The sequence below is a fragment of the Phaenicophaeus curvirostris genome, chromosome 1, assembly GCF_032191515.1.
Source record: "Phaenicophaeus curvirostris isolate KB17595 chromosome 1, BPBGC_Pcur_1.0, whole genome shotgun sequence".
In the NCBI taxonomy this organism is placed as follows: Eukaryota; Metazoa; Chordata; class Aves; order Cuculiformes; family Cuculidae; genus Phaenicophaeus; species Phaenicophaeus curvirostris.
Window position 1 is genome coordinate 126,201,262 of NC_091392.1, and position 21,789 is coordinate 126,223,050.

Consider the following 21,789-nt stretch of genomic DNA (forward strand, 5'->3'; position numbering starts at 1 on the left):
TTTGCAGAAATAAAGTAATCTATCAATAGCAAAAGTCATGAATCTAAGCCTGAGATGCTAAGAGAAGTAAATTTTGGGAAAACCAAGGATCTATGAAAGACTCACAGGGAAAACATGTATTGCATAAGAATATCTCTGATAACTAATGAGGTACCTGTGCTTCCCAGAGGTTAGACTCCCACCTTTCATGGTCTACTGTAGTCACATAGTAGTCAAACTTGTGAAAGTAACAAAATTAACGAAATTTTATTGGAAAAAATCAAGTTGAATGTGACCTATGCAATTCAATGGAAGTGAGCCTCAGTTTAGTTTATCGAAATACTTCAGTTTTCCAGCCGGATCTGGAATTATCTGTGCAAGAAAGAAAAAGAAAATGTTAGCCTAAAACCAAAACCACACAAATGCAACAAACTATAAAACCAGAACAGCAAAATAGTTCATAATTGGATGCTAATACCAACCCACAAGCAATACTGAAGAGTAATTTTTCAGTTGGCTTGATACTAGGTTACTGTTCATCTATAACAATACCTAACAGCGGTAGCAGGAAGATTTAACTAAATGGGGAAGAGAGTGCAGCCCACCAAAGGAAGAATTTTGACAGTTTGGAGCACGCACATTTATGTTGCTTGCCCCAAAAGCAAGATATTTTGATTAATTAATTTCTGGAATCAAAAGTTTTAGAATTTACTTACAGTTCTTCCCTTGGCCACCACACTCTCATGGCTTCCTCTGGTTTGATCTAATTAAATCAAACACATTGAGAAGGCATGGCTACATCTTTGAGAAAGTGTTGAACTACTGTGCTATTTAAATTAACTGCATCATTTGCAGAGGAGAAAGAGAATGCTTACGTATTAGGTCTTTAATGGGGTGGTATTTGAGCTGTTAATCTCAGCATTATGTATTATTTGTTTTTTAGAAAATATGGTAATGTCTTATCGTTTTAGGCAATCCATAATTATGAAGGGCAGAACTTTTCAGTGCCAAAGTTAAGTGTTAGGCCTGCCAGATCTCTCTTGTTATATTGTCTTAATATCTAGCTTCCCCTATTAAAGCACTCTTCTACTAACTTGAAAGAGGTGACTCCTAGCCTCAAGTCATCCCGGGAAGTTTTCACATCCAGCAAAGAAACACAAGCATTCTCCTGCGTTTACTATCAATTGCAATGTTCACCACTCTGCTTAGAGGCCACTGGGACCTGCTTTTTGTTGAGACAGCTCCTAAACAACAGTGCTCTGTCATCACCAGATGGTTCAGACGGAAGCCACATGCTCAAATAAACGGCAGTGATCTCATCTGAACTAGGCAGCTCAGACCTCTACTGAAAGTTTCATTATTCTTCTGAGGTTTTATCCAAGCCCAGAGGACACAAACAAGTTCAATGGGTGTTTATCTGAACCCTGTCCTCTTCTGCTTTTAGTCACATGTAGAGAGCAGTAACAAAGAAGGAGCTATTGCGCAGCAAAGCAGTGCTCTCTGCTGGAATTCTGACAGTGGCACACCAGCTCTGCAAGATGCTAGAGCAGCCTCGAGACTTCTGTCTTTCTTTTCTTGGGTAGGTGCCTACGAACACTTGACAGAGCCAGGAACTTATACGGAAAAATAACTGAGAAGACAGGACAGACTCAAGAGTTTCCAGCTTACTCTAATTAGGTGCTAACAGAAAAAAGTTATTGATTGCAAACATTGCTGCTGAAGAAGTTTCGTTCATACACAGAGAATATGAAACAACTGCTGCAGGTCCAGTGTGAGGGAAATGAGTTCCTAATGAAATTGGTAGTAATTCAAAAGCTGTAACTAGAATAAAGTGAGTTTACTCCTATAATCTCATTGAACATTGCAAATATTTTGGATTTGGCTTTAGTGGGAATGATAACCGAGGTTTTTTTTTAGTAGTACATGCATTTAAATAGAAACAGAGACTTACTGTTTCACTGCCAGGTTTCCAACCAGCAGGGCAAACTGGGGGAAAAAAAAAAGACAAATTGGTGTAAGTATTTTTACGCACACTTTTGCAAACTTAATATTATCTTGCTGAACTATAAGTAAAAGAACACACAGCGTCATATGTAAATATATGCAGCTATTAAATATGTGGGTTTCTGTATACATGGGATGGTGTCATAACGTTTTATACCTGATACCATCTACTTCTTTTCTTAACTGGGAACCACCTGTCTTTGAACAGATGCCTTGATTTAATTCTTGTGCCCTTCTAGGCAAAGTACTGGCAAAGCAGTACCTGAAAATAAATACCTATTCTGGGAGAAACAAAAGTTTTGTGATAAAATTCAGGAGACTACACAGAGAACTATCTTTAGAACCAATGCTAGGGAATTTGTTTTTAGGCGAGAGTTCAGATAAAAGATTCCACAAAAGACTGACTGATTTGGTTTGAAGCCTTGCTCAGCAGTAAAGGGATTACAGCGCTGCAGTTGACATGCAGCGTGGCTGGGAGCCCTGTGACCACCTGTGCAGTTGCACATTGTGGAGGGAAGCTCTTATCTGTTCAGAGCTCTCCACCTGAGGCTTTAGCCCAATGCCTTATTACACTGCGTTAAGGTGTGACATCACACAAAACACCACAAATGCAATTAAGACTTGTGAAGAACTTTTTCCTCCCTGTTCTGTGCAAAGAATCTATAAGGCATCTAGGGAGAGTTCCCTGAGCACTCACGCAAAAGCTAGTGAGATTCCACGTACAGCCGGAAAAAATGTAGTACTCTATAGAAACACACTGCAGATCAATGTTCTGTAAGACAGCTTTGTAACTAAAAAAGAGGTCCTTAGTTAAGGGCCTTCCTTAGTTAAACATGCATAGCCTATGTATGTGCATTTATATTTTAAAATCTGTACAGCAAAGCATAAGTATGATTTGTACCTTCAGAAAAAGCTACTTTCAAAAGCCTGGTGAAATAGACTTGAAACGCAAGTTAAGCTCCTGAACGTGTGTATTAATATTTAAACCAATCTAAATAAATGAATGCGTGTATTTAAACACATTAATGAAAGAAATGTGAAAAGTTCACCCTATGCTTGAACAGGGGGGATATGAATTCTTGAGATAAAATAATGGTCCGAAGCCAGTGAAATCGTCACAGGAAGATGTTCACATAGCACTTGTGAAGAAAGAACAAATAATGGCAGCCTAACTTTCACGGTATCAACACGTGTCTTGACATGAAGCACTCCCAGTTCCTTGTCACAGCTCCTCAATGAATGACACATGATGGCCTGCATCTCACCTATTTTAGTGTGCCAAAGCGTTCTGAAATATGTGGCCTGATTCTTCATGGCCTTGTATTTTGTATACAGGACCTATGCTTGTGACAGGTGGTACGTAATGCCTTAATTCAGAATAAGGATGCTCTGCATCCTCACGAATGTGAAACAAAATGTGTATTACTACACTAGAAACAACTCTTGGAGGTACCAGGACCACAGGATCTCGTAGCAGTGCAAATTACTTCATTCACTGCATGAAGCTAGTCTCTAATGCTATTTTTACTCCAAAAAGCTACAAATACAACTTCTAGTCTAAGTAAAACAATCTTCAACGTGAAAGTACTTAAATAAAAAGAGCACCTTCTCCGTGTTTGTCTGTGTACTGGAATGCTTGTACTAAACGAAGTGTTTCATCCACCGATCTCCCAACAGGAAGGTCATTCATTGTGATCTGTCGAAGGATCCTCTTATCATCAATAATGAAAAGGCCTCTGTGAAAACATTTGTTTGTGTGTGTGTTAGGAAACAGAACTAATTACAATGCTGTGCTTATGCCTGTTATGTCTGCTGGATGGGAGGAATTTGATCTCTGCGAACACCATACAATACGCACCACCTTAGAATACTACTAACCTACTATTCTGTACCAGAGGTATCAGATGACGTGAGCTGAGGGTAAGTTAAAACCAAAAAACGATTGTTCTCTGCAGAACATAAAACTAAACTTTGACAGGCCCTGCCAGAGGATGTTGCAGGTATTACGATTTATGGGGATCCCTAAAGAAAATAATCAAGTTTATGAAAGATCTATCTCTTGAGGCCATTAGTTACCCTCAGTCTTGACCCTACTTGGACACGGGAGCTTCCTGAGTAACTGCAGTTCTGGGCAATTCTGCATGCTTGCCCTTCCCTACATACCCGCTGATGACTGCTGTTAAGCAGGATATTAACCTCCACCTTGGTTCTGACCCATTATGGCTGTTGTTTTGTAGTCTTCAATATTTATTTTGTCTATCAGCATGAATCTCCAAGTAAACACTTCTCCCAAAATAAAATTTCAAATGCTTTTTTAGATATAAAGTAGTTAAGTACTACCCCAGCAAAAACCAGAGAAGAACTGTAACCAAGTGAAATACCTAAGCGTATGCCCTTGATCTTCCAGATATACTCCATAATCCTTTGCAATTTGGTGTGTCAAATCTGAAAGAAGTGGAATCTTCATAGGTCCAAGTCCTCCTTGTTTTCGAGGAGTATTAATCCTTTGAAAAATGAAATACAGATGTATTTCTCATAAAGATTTATATTTCCTACACAAAGTTAAGTCACAAACCAGAACAGTATAGACAGAAGGATTTAGTGCAAGTGACATCTTTTTTTTTGTTTTTTGTTCTGCACACAAGGGAGATGAAAACTATTAATGGCTTGAGCAAAATGTTCAGTAGATCCTTTGCACTTTTTGGCTACATCTATTAATAATGACCTCTTCCTATTGGTCTTATTTGCTTTGTACCAATGTGCTCAGCAACTGGGGCTGCATGGTGCACTTAGAGATACTTGCAGACTTGCTGAGGGTGCACTCGATCTCACTGTCTGTATTGTTGGTGAAGATATTAAACAGCACCAGTCCCAATACGGATCCCTGAGGGACACTGCTCGTCACAGATCTCCATCTGGACATTAAGCCGTTGTCTGCTACTCTCTGAATGCGACCATCCAACCAGCTTCCAATTAGGGTTAAAAATATTTGCCACTGAAAATGTTTTAAACATTTCTATCAACAGCATCTGGACTTTACACATTATGATATATTGATGTAGCCTAAAAATGTGGGGATGCAGTTCTTCAGCTAAGATGGACCCATGAATAATTTTTAGTGAAAGACAAGGATAAGGTACATACCATGCCAAGTGAGTGAACTTTGAGTCCACAGAACACGCTACTACTTCGGTATTTATTGCTCTGAATTCTTCAATTCTGTCACTGAAGGCGATTATCTCAGTTGGACATACAAACGTACTAGAAGACAAGATAAAAATCAAAATTTCATGGAACATCCTGTTAGTTCTCCACTTAACTTAAAATTGTGGATTTATCATAAAATAATTTCAGCTTTTACTTATTTTTTATTGCTTCTTCAGGTACTGAACCAAAATGCTGCCTGACAAATCTTCAATCCTCAGACTCTAGCTTGGAATGTTGCTGAAGATTATAAAACTACAGTCAGATTACAATGTGGATACAAGTGTTTTTACAGTTACTTAATTTTAAGACTTCATGAATGTTAAGTGGCTGAATGTAAGCACAATATGACTTTTTTTTTTTTTCCAGAGGAACATAATATAATTTGTTGTTACTGTGCATGTCTGCAAATTTTAACTATTTTTACTTGAACTTTCTCTACTACAGAAGAAATAAGGTGGTAAAGATCACAATTTCTAGGCCCTTGAAACTAAGGCACAAGAGCCACATTATTTCCTTTATGTTAAGTAGTTAAGCACCTCTGTCCTCTTCATTTTGTGGAAAATAATGGGATTGCCTGGTAGAAAGCAGAGATGTTTTCAATCCACCAGTGAAGTTAATTGCATTCCAAATAAAGGAGAATAATGTTAAGTGTTCTTAAGATGTTATGGGATGAGCTTAGAGGGAAAAGTCCATCTCTTTGATACACTACATACACTCTAGAAAATATAGATGGGATGCTGTCTTCTGTTTGCAGTAGTGATTTACAGCACAATACAGAACGTAAAGGTAGCCTGATTGGGTGCTACAGACTTAAAGCTATTCTTCTATGTGGAGACACAAACTAGTTGGTCCTACTAGGTAGAGAAGGAAGTCCTACTAGGAGTCCTACTAGGTAGGACTGTGTTACATTTTTACCAATACAGGATGAAAATACAAACACAAAGAACGTATTTTCTTCTGTCACTCCTTTCTTTTTCCTCAAACTCTCACCAAAAAACACGCAAGACCTCAAAAGAAGAGAAAAATCAATGAATTATGAGCCTACCGTAGCTGCACTCCGTCCTGGTATGTATAAAGTGGTCTTAGAATCATAGAATCACCAGGTTGGAAAAGACCTCTGAGATCATTGGGTCCAACCATACGTATCTGCCACTAAACGATATCCTTAAGTACCCTGTCTACCTGTTTTTCAAATACCTCTAGGGTTGGAGACTCAACCACCTCCCTGGGTGGGGAGGTGGCACTCTGCCAGTGCCCGATGACCCTTTTGGTGAAAAATTTTTTCCTTATGTCCAATCAGAACCTCTGGAGGTTCACTCCCCTAGTGCAGTGTGAAGCCATTCCCCCTTGTCCTATCATCTGTCCCTTGGCAGAAGGGCCCAGCACCCACCCCACTACAACCTCCTTTCAGGTAGTTGTAGGCAGTGATAAGGTCTCCCCGTACTTACAAGTCAAGAGGATAGAAGAAGAAGACGAGGTATTTTCCTTCATAATCTGTTAATCTCAGCTCTTTAAACTCTCCATTAATGACTGCTGTTCCTTCCCAGTATGGTGCTGGCTTGGAGACTGAAATACAAAGTCAGAATACAAGGAGCGTGTTCAAAAAAAGCTGCTCATTAGCTAGCTTGTGTGCAAGGACAAATGTTCTTGGTTTGGCTTTAAAAACAACTTACTGCACAGTTACAAAATGAAACTTCCTTACCACTTCAAACAGTTCACAGCTGGCAGAGCTTGCAGGATGACAAAGAAATGCAGGTTCCAGTACACATGGAAAGTAAATAATTTTACCAACTTGTGCTTACCCATGAGCACGTGGTATCACTGATAGTCAAGGCCATGCAAACCTTATCTGGGCATACTGAACAAACCATGTGTGCGCTACCAGCTCCTGGCAGAACACATGATAGACTGAAGGAGAAACATTAAGATTTCAAGAACCCTCAGTATTTTGTTATGAAGAGCTGTTGTGAATTAGATGCATAAGATGGTTCAAACTGACATTGTTACTTTTTAGTTATGAAAAACTCAAGAGTTCAAGTCCACAAAACACCCATGCTACAACATTTTCAGAAACAAATTTTTAAAAACGCAGTGTGTATTTATTAAATTACAAGCCCTAAGCAAATTGTAACTTGAAGATAGTTGTGCTTATAAAAAAAGGAAATTAAAATGCATGAAGTGTATTTACTATTCCTATCCAAACAGATTAACCTTGAATTTAAAATATTTTAAATAATTCTATTTTCATAGTAATGTGAATTCTGAGACAAAAGATAGGGTGTGCTGGAGATAACAAGGTGACCTGAATACATTTGTGATGTCAAGGACACTGACATACAGTCCCAGCTCTGCTGGGAAAAATATATGGAATTCTAATTCTTAGCTGGAGGATGACTGCATTGTTGGTCTCCCCTTTTCTTAGGACAACCCACAGCAGAATATAGTTAGTGAGGACGTACAACAAGGACGGCAAAAAAATACCCCAACTTCTTCCTCTCAAGTCTTCTGTGAAATACTTTCTGACCAGATTTCAAGCTCCTGACTTCTGATTTTTTTTTTTTCTTTCTAGCTATGGGACCATTTTCAGGTGAGAGCAAGGATTAGTCTTCTAGTTAATTTGAGCTGCCCACAATGTTTCAAATGTCACCCTTTACAAAACAGTGACAATCCTAATGTAATGTAATGTAATGTAATCTAATCTCTTCTCTTTGCAGCAAAACATTCTCTTCAACTGACCTTCAGATCACTAGGGAGAAGGAAAAGAAATTAAATAAAATACGTTGTATCTTGACTTATTTTTAAATGAAGGTGATATTTTTGGTTTAAAATTAGTTGTCTAAAATGCCACAAAAAGTTACAAAGTGAGGGAAACAAAACTGGTTGCACACATTTAACCATTTTTTTCCCATTTTGCTCATAGCATCTGTTTGCAAATGTTTGTAACGGAAGTTATGCCCCGGCTTGGTAGAGGAAAAGGATTTAAAGCTATAAAATCTCACACCAAAGATAGTTTTCCTGCAACTTCTCTCCTCATATTCGACAGAAATGTGACTTTCAGCAAGTGGCTGATCACTTCGACAAATGCCCCTAACATCTCCCTGCAACACCATTAAAGATGTTAGCACCCACATCTGCCATGAAGTATTTAAATAACAAGAGAAGGCAGGCACAAAAGAAAGTGCCAAACCCAGCCGGTACAAAGGGGACAGTATTGGGAAAGGTGACTGTACAGCATCTCCAGTCACACTGAAAGCACACGGTATTTAGAATCATAGAACAAGAATGTCCTGAGTTGGAAGGGACATACAAGGACCATCAAGTCCAACTCCTGTCCCTGCATAGGACAACCCCAACATTCACACCATGCAGGCATTGTCCAAGTGCTTTTTGAATATTGTCAGGCTTAGTGCCATGATTGCTCCCCTGGGGAGCTGTTCCAGTGCTTCACCACCCTCTGGGTGAAGAACCCTTTCCTGACAGCCAACCTAACCACCCCCTAGCACATCCTCCTGCCATTCCCTAGGGTCCTATCACTGGTCAAGAGAAAGAAGAGATCAGCGTCTGCACCTCCCTTTGTGAGGAAGTTGTAAACCTTGATGAAGTCTCCCCTCTGTCTCATCTTCCCCAGCCTGCACAGACCAAGTGACTTTAGCCACTCCTTATACGATTTTCCCTCCAAACCCTCCACCACCTTTGTGGCTCTCCTCTGGACACTCTCCAGTAGCTCGATATTCTTTTTATACTGTGGAGCCCAAAACTGCACACAGCACTAGAGGTGGGGCCACACCGGTGTGCAGCAGAGTGGGAAAATCGCCCCCCTCGACCAGCTAGCCATGCTGTGCTTGATGCACCCCAGGACACGGTTGGCCCTCTTGGTGGCCAGGGTGCACTGCTGGGAATATACTTCTGCACTTTGTTCAAAGCCTTTCCTTTAACTTGCTTGCCATTTCTGGAACCACAGACCTTGCCAAATGTCCATCAAATGTTGAACTGATTGCCACCATAACAATGGAGGTCTGGAAAGGAGGGTGAGCCTCCTCTCCTTCCACCCCAAGTTCCCTCAGGGAGGCTGGGTGGATGCTGCCATGGCCAGAAGCTGCTTTGCCAAGGGAAGGCATCTGGGAGCTGCAGGGTCTGCAGGGGGGTGGGCATAGAGGGTCTGGAGATGCCTTGTGGCGCAGAGAATCATAGAATGCCAGGTTGGAAGGGGCCTCAAGCATCATCTGGTCTAGTGTTTTTAGGCAATATTGATAATGAAAACGCTGGCAAATAAAACTCTCTAAGACTCATTTTGGAGTTTTAGAAAGCGAGCACCCTTTACTAGGCCTGGGCAACATGTGGCAGCGATCTCCATCAATTGTGTGGAACGAGACAAAAGCTGGTTACAGAATATATTTCCCACTTACATGCATATATATAAATTCTCCCAGAAATCTTATGCATATGTTGTTACTTTCCAAGGTCTAATTTTAATGTTATTATGAAACTTTGCAACAGTCAAAACTCTTGATAATTTGGAGCTGGCTCTACCTCTCTGCTTGACCTTGCATTTAAGATAAGAAATACTGCTAACAGAGGCATTTGCAGGACAGACACACAAGGTACTCTACTTCAGCACATATCATGATTCACATAAGACGTTATTGTCTCCAAAGAATGAATATTGCCTGGAAAAATGCTGTTTTAAACAAAACAGGCTACCAGAGGGACATTGTGTCTAACTTTCAAAGAATGCAATTACCTAGATGAAGCTTAACTCTAGCTTAACTAAAATATACTCCACTTCTGGTAACAGCAACTGCTTCTTGTATCAATATGTAGTTTGAATGAGATGGCCCAGCACTCTGTTAAGCTGAGCCTTAAAAGCATCCAGTGCTGAGGGATCCACCACTTCCCTGGGGAGATCATTGCAATGTTTAACTGTTCCCACGGTGAAAAGTTTTCTTCTGGAATCCAATCTGAATCTCCCCAGGAGCAACTCGTACCCATTACCCCTTGTCTTTTCCATGTGACTCCTAGTAACAAGGCAGTGTCCATCCTCTTGCCAGAGGCACTTTATGAGGGCGAGGGCAACTAGGCCAGCTCGGGACCAACACCCCAACTTCGGGGAAGGGGGACAAGGAGGGACCCCGAGAAGTCAGGGAGGGAAGGAGGGACCCCGGGAAGGAGGAAAGGGAGGGCACCCATCCATCCCTCCCAGCCGTGCTTAGCCTGCTGGGACCGCCTCTCATACAGCACCCCCGAACCGGGGCTTCTCCCCTCCTCTCCTCCCCTTCCCCTCTCCTCTTCCTCCCTCTCCCCTTTTCCTTCTCCTCCCCTCTCCCTTCTCCTCTCCTCTCCCTTCCCCTCTCCCCATCTCTTCTCCCCTCTTCCCTCTCCTTCTCTCCTTCCCTCTCCCTTTCTCCCCTCCCCTTCTCCCCTCTCCCTTGTTCCCTCTCCTCTCCCTTCCCCTCTCCCCATCTCTTCTCCCCTCTCCCCTCTCCTCTGCCTCCCCTCCCCTCCCCTCTCCCTTTCTCTCCTTCCCTCTCCCTTTCTCCCTTTCTCCCCTCCCCTCTCCCTTCTACCCCCCCTCCCCTCCTCTCCCCTTCTGCCCTCCTCCTCTTCCCTTCTTCTCCCTCCCTTACTCTCTCCCCTCGCCCCCGCCCCCCCTCCCCAGGCCGCTCGTACAGCCCCCCCCGGCCGGTGCTTCTCCCCGCCCGGCACCCACTCTTGGCCTGGCTGAGATGCAGCGAGTGGTCGGAGACGGGGACGCGCGCCGCCTCGCCGGGGTAGACCTGTCCTCCGGCGTAGTAATGGCACTGCTCGTCCCCGCGCTGCCGCGCCGCCTCGTCTCCCGCCGACACCGCAGCCACCAGCACCAGCAGCGGCATCGCGGCCTTCCAGGCCCGCGGGCACCGCCACGCCGCCTCCATGGCCCCACGAACCGCTGCACGTCCCCGCGGCGCTGCAGGGGCGGCCCCGGGGAGGAGCCTCGGCCGGCCGCTCCCCTCCGTGATGCTCCCCGGGTTGCTGCTCTGGCTGATGATCCTCTTGCTGGTGCTGCCCGTGCTGCTGCTCCCCTGGCTGCTGCTCCCCATGCTGCTTCTCCCCTGTCTGCTTCTTTCCATGCTGCTTCTCCCCTGTCTGCTTCTCCCTGTGCTGCTGCTCCCCGCTGCACAGCCAGGCCCCCATAAAATCCATATTTGGATTCACACGTACCTGTCCCCGTGTCCGGAGATCAGGATTTGTGGCCTGTCCGGGGTCAGGATTTGCTGCCTCGAACCACACAGGGAGCGTCCCTCAGCTGGAGCGGGAACCGCACAGATGCGCGGCTGCTAATGAGCCACCGACTCTTAACAAATGACTTGGTGAATACAGAATCATAGAATAACCAGGTTGGAAGACACCCACTGGATCATCAACATATCAACATATCAACAGCGGTTGCACGCAGCTGATACAAGAAGTAGTTACTAGTACAAAAAAGTAGAGTTAAGCTTCACCTATATAACTGTATGCTTTGAAAGTTAGACAGAATGTCCCTCTGATAGTCTGTTTTGTTTAAAATGGTGTTTTCCCAGGCAATGTTCATTCTTTGGAGATGATGACGTCTTATGTGAACTATTATCTATGCTAAACATGTGTCTCTCCTTCTGCAATCACCTCTATTAGCAGTTATTCTCTCAAATCCAAGGTCAAGTAGAGAGGTGAAGCCAACTCCAAATTGTCGAGAGTTTTGACTGTTGCAAAGTTTCGTAATAACATTAAAATTAGACCTTGGAAAGTAATAGAATACGCATAAGATTACACATATAAGTGGGAAATGCATTCTGTAACCAGCTCTTGTCTTGTTCTACACCATTGATGGAGATCACTCTTGCTTGTTGCCCAGGCCTGATAAAGGGTGCTCGCTTTCTAAAACTCCAAAACGAGTCTTAGAGAGTTTTATTTGCTGGCATTTTTGGTATCATAGTGAAACATAATATTTTCTTTTGAGAGGCGACATTGTCTTTATTCTGCACAGGGTGTTGGATGGAAGGATTTTCCATAAAACAGTAGCACACCCAATAAAAACACAAAGCCTTTTTTTTTAATGCAAACTGAATGTTTAAGGTCCCACCTAGTTAATACAATTATTACATCTACCCAATACATATTAAGTTACACAATTCTGAAAAAATGCTTATTTTGCTCTTTCACAGCATTAGTTGGGATAAAGATGACCTTAAAATTAGCCACAAATTCTTCTCTGACACTCCTTTTCCTTGAGGAGACACAGATTCTCAACCTCGAACTGCGTAACTACTGAGTTTATTACTTTCTCACAACTCGGTGCCTTCCTCCCTTAACAGGTGCCTGGAGATGTCAGGGTGCCCTAATGGGGTGTCAGGTTATAACAGAAACCTGTTAGATAAACAAGGCATTGGATATCTTTGTTACTCTTTCAGCTCAGAAGATTGAAAGTATTATTTCAGCCCCTCTTAGGTAACAACTTCAGTGTGAGAAGTTTCCTGCCTCATATCTCTAATATGTCTCCAATCTGTGGCAGTGTGGGTTCTGTGGGCATTTCATCACTTCCAGTCGTGCTAGCCTATGCCAACCAGAGCTTGTATCTTCTGGAGTACTGAACCGACAAAAAGTGAAAAAGTGTAGTTGTTGATCACCAAGCTGTGTAGTCACACCAAGCTGGATGGTGGTGGTTGACGTGCCGGAGGGAAGGGATGCCATCCAGAGGGACCCTGGCAGACTTGGGAGGAGGGCCTGTGCCAACATAATGAAATTCAACAAGGCAAAATGCAAGGTCCTGCACCTGGGTCAGGGCAATCCCAAGCACAATTACAGGCTGGGTGGAGAATGGATTGAGAACAACCCAGAGGAGAAGGACCTGGGGGTGCTGATGGATGAAAAGATCAGCATGAGCTGGCAATGTGGACTTGCAGCCCAGAAAGCCAAATATATCCTGGGATGCATCCAAAGAAGTGTGGCCAGCAGGTCGAGGGAGGTGATTCTGCCCCTCTGCTATGCTCTGGTAAGACCCCCGCCTCTGGAGTCCCCAGCACAGGAAGGACTTGGATCTATTGTAGTGAGTCCAGAGCAGGGCCACAAAGATGATCAGAGGGCTGGAGCACTTCTCCTGTGAGGACAGGCTGAGAGAGTTGAGCTTGTTCAGCCTGGAGAAGAGAAGGCTCCTAGGAGACTTGATAGCAGCTTTCCAATACTTAAAGGCGGCTACAGGAAAGCTGGGGAGGGACAATTTATCAGGGAGTGCAGTGATAGGATGAGAGGTAGTGGTTTTAAGCTGAAAGAGAGGAGATTTAGATTAGACAGTGGGAAGAGATTTTTTACTATGAGGGTAATGAAGCACCAGAATAGGTTGTCCTGGGAAGTCGTGAATGCCCCTTCTGTGGAGATGTTCAAGGCCAGGTTGGATGAGGCTTTGAGCAACCTGATCCAGTGGAAGGTGTCCCTGCCCATAGCAAGGGTGTTGGAACTAAATGTTTTTTAAGGTCCCTTCCAACCCAAACTATTCTATGATTCTGTAGCTCTGAAATGTTGAATTGCTGCCAGCTGGACAGCAGTTTGTGAATGAGCTCTATGTAATGCCCACGGTGGCTCTGTTAAGAGTGTGGTTAAAACAGACTGAGGCTACTAAGTGGCTTTTAATTCCAGATGCTTGGTCTCAGTTTTGCCTCGTGAGAGGCCATTTTGCTTCATGCTGAGTGGTTTGTATCTCAAAATAGTTAGGTATTTGTCGCATGTAAGCAGAGTTAGAAGATAATTCAGCAGCACCTTCAACAGCAAGCAAGATTTTGAAGACAGCAGTAGGCTGTGAGAAGCGGTAGGTAAGGTTCTGCAGCACGATGCCTTGCCAAACTACGTTATGCTTGGCTTGTCTGTTCAGCTGGGACAGTTCAGGTTGTCTCTCAAGTGAATCAGTTAAACTGTAACCAGGATACTTAAAATTTAAGATGAGAGAGAGCTGGAACTATCCTGTATCGAAAGTGGGGACACTGTCGGACTTTTGTGCTTGGAGCATGACAGATGCCGTCTCTGGGAAAACCAGTGGTTCAGTAAAAAGGTTCCCTCAGACTGATGAAATCAGGCTCTTAACAGAGGAACATCTGCGTCGCATCCTGTCTCTGCATATGATTTGTGATAAATGTATCTTCAGGATGGTGGAGTGCCCACACCAGAATGGACAATACAATTTCTGTCTTTTAAAAATGATACAGAACAGGCATGTAAAGAGCAGAACAAAATGAAAATGCTGAAAGCTTTTTTCAAAGAATATAGGCTCTGTAAAAGAAGGGTGGGATTAAAGGCACCTATATATTGTGTCTTGAAGAAATATAATATAATATAATATAATATAATATAATATAATATAATATAATATAATATAATATAATATAATATAATATAATATAATATAATATAATATAATATAATATAATATAATATAATATAATATAATATAATATAATATAATATAATATAATATAATATAATATAATATAAATTTTTCTGTCCTTCCTACAACAGAATCCACCCTTTAAAAAGATATATCACAAAATTAAATCTGCAGAAGTGGGAGAAACAAGACCTTGCAGGCATGCTTGCACTTCTTAACCTGATCCTTTCTCCCAAAACTCTGACTCCTCTCTAGAAGTAGCTCCTTTCATTTCCCATCTCTTGTCATGTTTGCCTTTAGGTTCCAGTCTAGGTTCTGCAAGTTAAAGCTCAGGCTTGTAATGCCATTCATACTGTTACTGTTACAGTGATGATCTTACTCAGGTTTTATTTGCCCACCTGAGGGACTGAAGATTACTGAGGGTCAGAAGGGTAAGGCTCTGGAACAGACCTATGATGACGTGTAGGAAGGGAAGCAAAATACCTACACAGGTAATCAGGTTTGGTCAGCACGTGTGAAAATATAAAAACTTGTGTTGAATATCAGCCTATGGGGAAATGGACTTGATGGCAATGAGACCCCCTTGTCCTTTTTTTTCGCAGTGAGCTGATGGTGGCCAGCATCTGCTTATACCTCCTAAAATGCTGAAAGCAGAATAAAACCTGATCTTTTCAGTGCTGTTGTTTGACTTCTATCCTCTGTCAAGGGCATGTTATTAAAGGGAAGATGAATAAACTTCATTTGCCTGTGTAAAGCACTCTGGACCTGGTGGAAAAAAGCACTTCAACGACATTTGTACTCCTGCTGATCTCAGCTTTAGGCATGCCTTACATTTAAGCTTGCTAAAATGTGTTGGTAGGTTACTGTCTGACATGATCCAGCTCTAGAAGTACTGCCTTAATACCAATCTTTCATAAGCTGAGCTTCTTGTAAGAATGGTGACAGTCACGGCCTCTGTGAGTTCACAAAGTTATTTTAGTTGTCCCTGCTCTTCTCTTTTTGCTGGTGTATTGAATCATAGAAAATGGCAGTAATTTTAAAAGTAGTCATACAGTAAAGTGGAAGAAAATAAGAGGTTGAGTGGTGGGTACTTTGCATAATGTTAACAACCCTCAATTGAAAGGTTAAAATATAAAAGAATCAGGCCTCTTGAGAGTGAAGAAAATGCTGAAGGATAAAAATGGGTTTTATCTGCAGAATATATATATACATAAATAGCAATAATTTGAAGTTCATACGTGATTAAATATATATAGACATGGAACAGAGTTCAAAAGAGCAACAAGAAAGGTCTCCCGGCTGCTGCTGTACTACCAAGGTTTCTCTAAGGAAAAGTTTTGTAAAGGAAGCCCAAAATGAAATCCAAATATATATCACTCTTCAGTGTCCAAACAGAGAACATGGACAGCCTTCTTTCTTTGTCCAGTGATGAAATACTTGAACTGAATACTGATTTTTGTGTTTAAATTGATGAAATTAAGGTACGCTGTTATCACATAATAAGACAAACACTGTGCTACATTCATCATTGTGCTACTTTCCTCTGTTTGTACGGCTCTTCTGAAGTTGGTATGGTTTACCTTACCTTATTGGTGGTGCAATGGACATGCCAGAAGGCTGGGATGCCATCCAGAGGAACCCGGACAAACTGGAGAAGTGGGCCTGTGTGAACCTTGTGAGGTTCAACAAGGCTAAGTGCAAAGTCCTGCACCTGGGTCGGGGCAATCCCAAGTACAAATACAGGCTAGGGGATGATGTAATTGAGAACAGCCCAGAAGAAAAAGACTGAGTGGTACTGATGCATGAAAAGCTGGACATGAGCCGTCAGTGTGCACTTGCAGCTAGGAAGACTAACCATATCCTGGGCATCATCAAAAGAAGCATGGCCAGCAGGTCAAGGGAGGTGGTTCTGACCCTCTACTCCACTCTGGTGAGACCCCACCTGGAGTACTGCATCCAGCTCTGGAGCCCTCAGCACAGGAAAGTCATGGACTTGTTGGAGCAGGTCCAGAAGAGGGCCACAAAATGATCTGAGGGATGGAGCACCTCTCCTGTGAGGACAGGCAGAGGGAGTTGGGGTTGTTCAGCCCGGAGAAGAGAAGGCTGCAATGAGACCTTATAGCAGCCTTTCAGTACTTAAAGGGGGCCTACAGGAAAGCTGGGGAGGGACTTTTTAGCAAGGCTTGTTGTGACAGGATGAGGAGTAATGGTTTTAAACTAAGGGAGGGTAGATTTAGATTGGATGTAAGGAAGAAATTTTTTACTGTGAGGGTGGTGAAACACTGGAACAAGTCGCCCAGGGAGGCAGTGGAAGCCCCATCCCTGGAAATATTAAAGGTCAGGTTGGACGGAGTTCTGAGGAAACTGATCTAGTGAAAGATGTCCCTGCTTCTGCAGGGGGTTGGACTACAGGACCTGTGAAGGTCCCTTTCAACCCAAAGCATTCTATGATTCTGTGATTCTACCGCCTGCAAAGGAAATTATCTCAAAACCTTCATTTTCTCCAATGCATTACAGGCTGTGTTCCTGCATGTCATACCATATTCACATCCACAAGGATGGTTCAGTTTTGTCAAAGACCTTAGTTGTGGCAGAGTGCCATTGCCACAATGGCATTAGAGTTAAAAAAACAGGGAGCAATTTAGGCTACTAAAGCAGTTTAGAAATGGTTACGGAGGTTCAGTCTGTACTTGCTTGTAGTAATAAAATACCTTACTAACATTTAAATGACCTAATATAAAAATATCTTGGAAGAATTAGCATAGTATATTGTATCAAGATGCCTATCACCATTTCCAGAAACAGATGGAGCAGATGTTTTATATTGTGCTTATGAAACTAGCAGTTAGGTTTATCATACTCATGGCTTACAGGGACATTTTAACAAATATATTGCATTGCTGGTCATGCATGACAGAAAACCTCTAGGGTAGAAAACTTTGCTGGAGAAAGGAGGATAGAAAACATCCGTTTTGTAAGTGGTATTGGATCAAAATTACCATAATTGAAATTACCAACTAGAGAAGTCTTCTTGGCTCTTGATGAGTCTGGACTGGTGGGATCAGCTGTGTGTTGCACTGACTACAAAAGGTCCCTAAGTAAAGGGTCTGCCAGGCTGAGAAGTGCTGGGTGGTGCCATTTACTTTGATGGGAAGTTCATCCTGGCTTCTTACTGCTGCTAATACAGCTAAAGAAGTATGGTTGGTTAAATATAAACAGAAACTTCTTAAAATCTGCCACTTGGTAGCATAGAGGCATAATAGATATTCCAATATAATTCCTTTAACCTAACTTTGGAGAATATGCTGGTGTTCAAGATGAATTTATGCTTTTCTTCTGTAAACACACCCGCCATAGAAAAGTTCTGCTTCATTTCTTTTCCTTTCTCCTCCAACTGTCTCTGCTTCTTGTGACATCAGTGTTAGAAACCCTGAGGGACCTGTGTGATAGGAACAGAAGCGAGCATGTTATTAATGTATTGGACTGAGCATGGCAAAAAAAAAGGTGATCAATGCTGCTGGTTGCTGGATGATGGAGGAGTCTGGCTCCTAAAGCACTACCAGTTCCAGGCTTTCTTCTGCCTCAGCAAATGCTGACAGAATCTAAACAAGTATTGTGAAACCACCTTCTTGACCCAATAAATAATGTAGTCCTTGCAGGGCCCTGTCGGTTTTCTTTTCACTGTCACCTAGAGACTGGGTTACGACTGTGTTTATGCTCTATCCCATCTTTTCTTTCATTGACAAGAAGACTTGCAAAGAAAGCACCCAAAATGTCTCTGAGCATTTTTGGCCAGTCACACTGACAAGTGAAGAAAAAGAATGCCAACACTGGACAACACCTTTTGGGCATATGCTTTCATCTACAAGTCAGTGGACTATAAAGGATAGTTGAGGTATTGCACCTGAAAAACAATGCTGAATGTCTGGCTCTGCCCTTGGCAGCATATTACTGATGTACCCCAAGACGTTCCCAGGCAGGAGCTTGCTAGCCAAAATGACCTAGGTAGCTTTGTCAGGTGTTGCTGGCCAAGAGAGGCACCCCTCCTCTACAGGGCACTAACCTCACTGTGTCTAGAGTAGCGATCTCCGTCAGTGGCATTCACAGGGATTTGCAGGCTTCTGCCCTTGGGGTTCCACACTTGGTTCTGACTTCTGTGTTTGAACTGAGGCTCATGCACTCTGGTCTAAGTCTCTAGCTCAGTCAGCCTTTGGGAAAAGGTAGAAAATCTGTTACCTGAGCTAAGGAAAGCTGTGTCCTGTCCTTGCGGGTGCCTGCCACAGCAGCCTTATGGGTAGAAAAAGACCCTGTAGCAAGTTGAATTCGTAACCTCTCGGACAAGAATAGAGACAGATGTTGATGGCACCCAGGCATGACTCTCTTACGGGTAGTCACTAAAGCCTTGCTTAAACTTTATGGGTGTGCTAGCTGCCTTGCATTTGGGCTAAGCAGAGGAAAATGAGATGTTCACCTGTCATCAAAAAAGGAGACCTTACTGCCTGAACAATGGGTGATAGCATCAGGATCTGTGGAGGAAAGGAGGCTACATTCCCATGATACTGGGATAATATCTTAAAAGATTCCCAGCTCATCTCCTTATGTCTGCTTGCCTGCTCCTCTCCCTTCTTCTTTTGAAAGACTTTTTGTATTAACTATCTTCCAACACTGTTCCATATCTAAATTAGCCTTTATTTTCCCTTTGGAATTGTGAAAAATGGCTTTTGGCCAGAAGTATTCATGTGTTTTAATGTGTTAGTCCTTTTATATTGCTCACTAGGTGGCAGTAAGATGCTGTTACATCGATTGAAAAAAAAAAGTTATGTATTCTCCACGTGCCTGAAATTTCCTAAAATCTGGGGTTCTGGTACCAGCAGAGATTTTTTTTCCTTCTAAACTACCAAGTTCACAGGTGTGGTAAATGCAAGATGAAATCTACATTCACTACTCATAAACAACAACATAAACAACAAGTTCCTATGAACTTGTTACAACAATAAAGGTATTCAACCTTTTAAAATTTCTATGTAAGACATCTTCTCAATTGTACCTCTGAGAAGGAAGATGATGGACATGCTGGTGTAGTCTTTTAAAAAAAAGATGACAACATAAGAAAAAAACAACCGTAAAACTTGTGATGAAAGAGGTAGAAATTTGTAAGAGAAGATAAGTTTTAACCAGGTCACTATGGAGTACTGAATCAATATTGTATTTTTGTTTCTGCTTCCTTTTTTTCTAGCTATGCACATTTTTCTGGCAGCTTAAATAGCAGTCCAGAAAACTATCATCTCGACTTAAACTACGCTGGGTGGAGAGCACAGGCCCTCATTCTTCTTTGCTACTTCAGAAAACTCCATGCTCTGTTAAGAATTGCTATAAATAAATGAAGACTTTACCATTTTTTTATGGTAACATCCTTATCTGTTCCAATTAATTTTGCATACATTTTAGAGATTTAACCATTTTAGCTTGTCTGCTTGGTCTAATGCAAAGACCTAGAGGTTTCATTGCAAAGCAAACTTTTTTAGTCATTGGAAGTGAAATAGAGCTAATATTTGTGTCCCCCAGGCCGTAGGAATATATCTCAAATATCCTTCAGTAAGCTCCTGTAGTCTAATTTATCATATAAATTGTGTTCATTGTGAACAGTACATTAATTTTGGTCAATAGTAACGTAACACCTGTTTTGAGTCAAAGCTCCTTCTCTGCCTTGGATCCTCAAATTTCCAGGAGTCCTTGGGAAGCCAGGACTCTGTGTAAGAGCCTACGTTTGATCTACAACATTTTAACTTGAATTTGAGGGTTGTTGCTCTCTTGTAATTAAAGAGGGAAGAAGCCCATCGTTTATAGCTAGGAGTTTTATTTATTATTGTATACTTTGTCTTGAGAGGGGCATCTTAGACATACAGAAAACACTGCAAGTTTACAAACGCTTAAGTGAAAGGGGAGGGATTTCAAGATACTGTATATATTCAAGATAATACACTTAAAGTTTCCTACCTATGTGCAAAACCTTTATATCTTTGTACCCTACAGTCTCATTCACCATTCAGAAGCCAAATGAGGAGGAAAAGGTTTAGAAGATGTTAATACTTGCTGCAGTTGAGTGCAGCTGATTTTCTTGTGCCTGCTGCTCTCGAAGCCTAAAATAAAATGTGGTATGCAATTTACGCACTAAAATCACAATACAAGAGTGGAAGATGAAATATTATGCCTGCTTTCTTCAGTTTGAAGTCTAAAGTGATAAAAAATGGGCATGAGTTTGTTCATGCCATTGAGTAATCTGAAAATAACATCGTGGTTCTTCACGTGTGCAGTCCCTGTTAATGCTGAGGGCTTCTCCCTGTGTGGTTTGAGGCAGCAAAGCTTGTCCTCGGACACAGGGACAGATAAGTCTGAACCTATCTGGAGTGGCATCTTGTCAAAATTCATGTCAACTCTGCCATTCACTGGGTAGGAGGTGCTGCTAAATAATTCCCTCCATTTTTAGGAAGATTTAAAACTTCCCAAGATTTTGAAGATGGTAAGTATTGTTGTGATAATTGAAATAAGGTCGTGACCTGCTGCACAGCTAGTTGTTACAAGGACTTATTCCTCAGGCCTATGCTTTGAAATAGTTGTTGTGAAAAGCTGGCTTAGTGAGCTGAAGTTTCTGGTTAAGAAAGCTGAAAACACCGAACAGTCTGTGGGGCAGAGTTCCTCTACTAGACCTGGGTGTTGATTTCTGAGATAAAATTTCTGCCGGATATTATTTTTAATGGAAATTAAACAACCAACACTTAAAGAAAAAACAACAAAAGAAAAGTCACATTCCATATCTCGTGGTCATCGTGTAGGAGAGCAGACTTTAAGGTCATTTGCAACAGTTCCTGCTATTTCACAGAGGGCTCATGTGATGCTTTTTGTCCTGGTGAGTCTGCAGCCACATCACCAACAGACTGGAGCCTCTTACTGTTTAGCAAAGAATAATTCATTTCTAAAATGCCTCATTAAAAATGCCTGGTATCATCTCTTTGGTGATTTTATTTTTATTACCTGTAAGGTCAGTTTACTTGCTGGAAAGCCATGGATACAGCCAGAAACAGCTGTGGCAAGTTGGCATCGATACTGAACAGGCTTGGCTGTGCCATGGGCTTCGTGCTTGGTTCCTCCCCAGGCAGCTGCAGTACGCCTTGTGAATCACCCGCTCGCTGTGCCTGGCACCTGGGCAT

The 21,789-nt window shown here is 42.2% G+C and overlaps 1 protein-coding gene across 2 annotated transcripts; it reads right to left on the bottom strand.

Moving 5' to 3' along the window:
* Window positions 1-227: 227 nt before the first annotated feature.
* Window positions 228-11,136, bottom strand: PRDX4 (peroxiredoxin 4). Of its 2 annotated transcripts, XM_069873818.1 has the most exons (8): window positions 10,898-11,136; window positions 6,639-6,756; window positions 5,128-5,244; window positions 4,365-4,487; window positions 3,589-3,719; window positions 1,931-1,965; window positions 696-742; window positions 228-351 (listed from the first exon to the last, which is right to left on the bottom strand). In XM_069873818.1, exons 1-8 carry the CDS (start codon window positions 11,100-11,102, stop codon window positions 348-350), a joined length of 780 nt encoding a protein of 259 aa, XP_069729919.1. In that variant the 5' UTR covers window positions 11,103-11,136; the 3' UTR covers window positions 228-347. The 2 variants fall into 2 exon arrangements, with proteins under 2 accessions (XP_069729919.1, XP_069729910.1); XM_069873809.1 differs by lacking the exon at window positions 696-742.
* Window positions 11,137-21,789: the final 10,653 nt, after the last annotated feature.